Below are 4,904 nucleotides of genomic sequence, written 5' to 3'. Positions count from 1 at the left end.
AATTATTGTTGATTTTATTACAAGCGTGCGAGCGATTCGGCGTCGGTGCCGTGGCTTTTATTGACTTCAATGAGTATTTTCGTATGATTTTTTGTTTGTTTTTAATTTTAACAAAAAACAACAAAAAATTTGCAACAAGTGCATGGTAACTGGTCAAACTTTATTTGATAAAACCAAATTCTCAAAAATCTAACAAAAAGCCAAGAGCGGAAAGGCAATCAGCATTGCGTTAATAAGTAAGTACAATTCCAATAAAGAACTTCCAATTGTAGTAAATACAAAAATTATCGTGAGTGCTAGAACAAAAACAATTTATGAGTGGGTGTGGCCATAGGTGGCGCATACACGCTTCGATAGCGAGCTAATAAAATGTACAGTGACAACAGTGTGGCAAAGCGGCTGGAGTTGTAACCATGGAAAAGTAGAGTGAAAATATTTATGCATTTAGCCAACATTTAGATACCGGCATGTATGTATGTATTTAAATTGAAAACGTTAATTTTTCTGTCTGTGCTCGACAGCGTGTCGAACATTATTGCCGTATGCTAATTAACTTCTCTACAAAATTCTTTTACACGCCACTTTTTATATACGGGGCGAGCTTATGTATTTTGATTAAAAATCAATTAAACTTTATAAATTAGATTTTGCCAGCATAATTTGTCGCCGGCGAAATCAACTGGTTATGAAACAAATGTACACAAGTGTATGCATTTGTTTGTATGTATGTACATAAATCATAAATTAAGCACGTTTTTTTTTTTAGTTTTGTTCTGCTTTATTTGCATGTGCACAAGCGTACATACATTTATTTATTCAAAAATTGTTTACATACATAAATCTCTTTATTATACATAAATTTATGCGTTTTCCTTATTCTTTGCTTTAGTTATACATAGTATTGTTTGCTTTTTGCATATATACATATGCATGTATGTAGTATGCGTCTCTGCTGTACTACGGAACACGTTCAATATACTCTTGAATGAGACACGCTTGTTTAATTATGTATGTATGCATTTTTTTTCTTTAATCATGACGAATTCATGCTAAATTATTGACTATTAAAATAAAACGCTCTGTCGGACGCCTCCTTCAGTGTGCTTTTGCCGCCGACCGCCTTCTCTCATTTTCACTTTAGTGAAATGGCACTGGCGCAGATTTTTGTTTTGCGATCAGAAAAAGCGTTCACTTAAAACTATTGTTAGCATTTATAAGAAGCTATTTACAGCGTTATTATGTGTGCATTTGTGGTTTGTATAAAAAAAAATTGCACAACTAATACAAAATAATTGCAAATCAGAAAAAGTCATATAAATAAAAATGCTGTCTTTCGCTCAGTTGTCGTCCGCGCATATTTTGAAAGAGAAATTGCTTGAGCATAAAGACACTTCGTTCTTATACTTTCATTTTACGCATTATCAATATAACATTATTTTCTAGAACTATGAAATTATTTCAAAGTCTTCATCTGAGTCGCCCTCCAAGTTGGCGTCACAGCCATTACTCGTCAAACCAGTTGCGTGGATGTGATTCACATTCTCGAAGTCTGGAAAAAAATAAAGTCAATATGCAATATTTCTTTGCAAAGCTAAAAGCTACTCAAAAATTCGATAGTAAAAATTAAAATTAGTATTAATTAAGAAGAGTAGTCAATAGTATAGACCTTCGGAATCACAAGAACTTATAGTTCGATTGCAACGATTCTTATAATTTTCAATAATAGCCGCCGCCTCTGCTGCTCCCGTAGCACGTGCAGACGTCCCTATAGTTTTAACTATGGTTGTGCGAGGTGTATTGCTATTGGTAGCATCACTGGAGGCGGCGCTAGAAGCTGTTGTTGACGTTGAGCACGCGTTGAAGTTAACCAACCCCGCTGTATTTAGTGTAGTAAAATTTGACTCAATACCTGCCGACGTGGAGACCCATTCCGTTGAGCGAGACTTTGTGATTTCGAGCAGCGGCTGTGTGCAGGCGGCCAACACCTGTGTGCGTAGGTTATCGAGTAAAACTTCAAAACTCAGGCGTGATTTACACAGGAAGCACTAAGGGGATATAGAACAATTCATTTCGGGTTTTAAGATGCCAAAATATAAAAAAAAAATTAAATTAATTAAAAAATAATAATTAAAAAAATTAAATTGATTAAAAAAAAATTAAAAAAAAAATTAATTAAATCAAGTTAAATAGAACAACTCAAGACAAGGTGAATAAATTAATGTATGTAATTTATATATTTTTTTTTCGAATTTATTAAATGAATGGAAATTAATAAAAATATGAAAACTTTTTTTCTGCCCTACCATCGCCATTGAAGGATCCATTTGCTGAAAACTTATGCGCCCAGCATATCTCTGATGAAATGTCGCATCGAAATCCACCTCATCCTGTGACGTTTTTTGACCCACTGATCCCGAACGTTGTGTCGTATGTGGATCCAAATATAAAACTTCATCGTCTACATATCCAACAAAGTATAGCGCTTGATTGGGACGACCACCAATCATGCCACAACTGCCAACTAGCTCAAAACAACTTTTTAGCGCAGGTATATAAATGGGATTTATTTCGCTGAGCCCCAAGCGTAGTGGTATAATGAGTAGTAGAGGCTTCCAGGATTCATCATTGTTCGGTTTCTCAAGGCAAAGCGAATCTATAAGCAGAAACATAATTTATTACAGCGAATATAAATTCAGTGATTACAAATACAACACACATATGTCATCAGTCACTATTGTGTTATCCATTGCCACATGTACAACTATAGAGCACCAGTCGTCGTAGCGTACTAATTTTCTGCAAAAAGCAAAATATTAATCTTACTGGAAGCACTGCAATATGTGCCATTAATCATTACTCACTTCAAAACCTGCGCTACTGTGTTTGGGCCAAACCACTGACCTACTTTTTTATCCTCTGAATCGCCCATAAGAGCGATTTGATGTATTGAGAAATAACTTTTTCGTGAGTCTTCGAAACGATTAACAATTTTTAAATACGTTGAATCTCGTACCTCCGGTGTCCAAAACCAGTCGCGTCCGAGATGTAGATCGATTAAAGCTTGTGCTAATACCATTTGCCCACAACGTAACATACAACCCCAACCTTTATCGGTGGTCAATTGTGGCGCGCCCAGCGGCACGAATCCACGGCGATAGGTACACCACAGGCGCGACTGTATATCGCGGCGTATTAAATCGATCTCTGGAAAGTTGAAAAGTGTTTACCAAAATTTATTCAATGCAATTTTTTGGGTTCGATTACCTTGTATTGCATTATATCGTTTGCCCAGCACCCATACGGTGGTGTTAACTTTCGGTATATCGTCTGGCTCACCGACCGCACCAGCTACAGCGCCAGCCAACATCCCGTCAGGGCCTAAGTATGCTTCAAATACACTATCCATCTGTCGTGAAACATTAGCATACAAAGCCAGGAAGCGATCGATGTTTGCGATGCACTGCAAACGGAAGTAATAAGCACGAGGATTTTTCCGAAACAGTTCGTCGGGATGCAGCCGCAGCCAATGATATTTAACTAACAGCACCAAGACGGTAACGCTGACGCAGGCAGTTAATATTAATAGGATTAGTGCCAACCACAAGCTGCAGTTGCAGCTGAGCCCAGCAAGATAACGTAGAATTTTGGAAAGTTTATCAGCTGAAGTTGCGCTTTAAACAAACTAAATTATTGCAAATACTGTTTTACTGATTATCAAAAATATTTAGACATATCACTAAAGCAGATTTGCATTAAAAACAATGACAAAACTGTTGATAAAACCAACCTCTTCGTCGCTCACTCCGCGTACATATGTATGCCCTTGACCACTTCAATTCCCACAACTGGTTACAGATTCGTCGCCGATATATGCTTGCTATAGCAACGATCCCGTTGCCAAGTCTAATGTTTTTTCAAGCTTCTCCGAATTGTGGACACCTACGCAGAAATGCTTAATACATTGGCAGTGTTTTTTCGTACCTGAGTATTTAAATTTTTACACTTTTTACCTGCTCATTACGCGATAAAACAAAAATTTCAAAACAAAGACAAATTGCTTCCTCTTTGACAGATGGGGGAAAAAGTTGTTCACAATGGGTGATGACGGCTGTTAATTCGCTGGCCAGGTGCAATGATGCCAGATTGTTGCAAATCTTCCATTTTGTGGGATGTTGGCGAAATTATTAAAGGGAAAAAATGGACATTAAAAATAATAAACGGATTTTCATTTAACACAACTAACGATGCGTAATTGATCAAAATTCAAGAATATTCGAAACTCGTACGCTTCGCACGTAATTAATCGTTCTGCAGATGATATGCAGTAAAATTATGAACTTATACATAAAAATTATGAGGACAATTATGAAATTTTTCGCACGTTAACCAATTCAAGCGCTGAGTAAGAAAGAGTCCTTTCAATTGTAACTGGTGTTTAATGTAAAAAGCAGAAGAAATTATCTGATGAAAAGTTAAATACTACATGTGTGCATATAAAATAACGGTTGCTTTTGAAACAAAAAAGTCAAGTGGTTCAACTTTAGTCACCAAAAACCATATTCGCTTAAACAATGCAAATACCTTTGAATTTCGAAAGAATATTATATGTATGTATGTATATATATATATTAAGGTAACTATATGAATGCTACTTTCTTACTATTGAAAAATATGTCTTGAATTCTGTGGGATAAATTTTTAAGATGTGGGTAATTGCGGGATTTTTTCTCGATTTTCGTGGGTATTTTAGCAGAGAAAGTCTGGCATCACTGGCTGGGCACAGTGGGCTGAAGTGTACGAATTTATGCAAATTATTTGGGTCACTGCCATCAAGAACTGCCACCGAGGAAAAAAAATTTTAAAAATTTTAGTTAAAAACGCTAAATTTTTAATTTTAAAAGTAT

General features: G+C 36.1%; 1 protein-coding gene across 5 annotated transcripts; it reads right to left on the bottom strand.

The window, feature by feature from the left end:
* Positions 1-937: 937 nt before the first annotated feature.
* LOC108375171 (cysteine protease ATG4B-like) lies at positions 938-4,104 on the bottom strand. 5 transcript variants are annotated; one of them, XM_017631270.1, is made up of 8 exons: positions 4,011-4,093; positions 3,788-3,939; positions 3,265-3,682; positions 2,862-3,204; positions 2,717-2,796; positions 2,304-2,653; positions 1,667-2,045; positions 938-1,549 (listed from the first exon to the last, which is right to left on the bottom strand). In XM_017631270.1, exons 3-8 carry the CDS (start codon positions 3,404-3,406, stop codon positions 1,446-1,448), a joined length of 1,398 nt encoding a protein of 465 aa, XP_017486759.1. In that variant the 5' UTR covers positions 3,407-3,682; positions 3,788-3,939; positions 4,011-4,093; the 3' UTR covers positions 938-1,445. The 5 variants fall into 5 exon arrangements, with proteins under 5 accessions (XP_017486759.1, XP_017486761.1, XP_017486757.1 ...); XM_017631272.1 differs by having other exon boundaries at positions 1,910-2,045; positions 3,788-4,104; XM_017631268.1 differs by having other exon boundaries at positions 3,265-3,671; positions 3,788-4,104.
* Positions 4,105-4,904: the final 800 nt, after the last annotated feature.

Source organism: Rhagoletis zephyria, unplaced genomic scaffold (genome assembly GCF_001687245.7).
Source record: "Rhagoletis zephyria isolate East Lansing unplaced genomic scaffold, Rhagoletis_zephyria_1.1 Rzeph_scaffold_08589, whole genome shotgun sequence".
Classification (NCBI taxonomy): domain Eukaryota; kingdom Metazoa; phylum Arthropoda; class Insecta; order Diptera; family Tephritidae; genus Rhagoletis; species Rhagoletis zephyria.
This window is presented reverse-complemented; position numbering and strand designations above follow the sequence as displayed.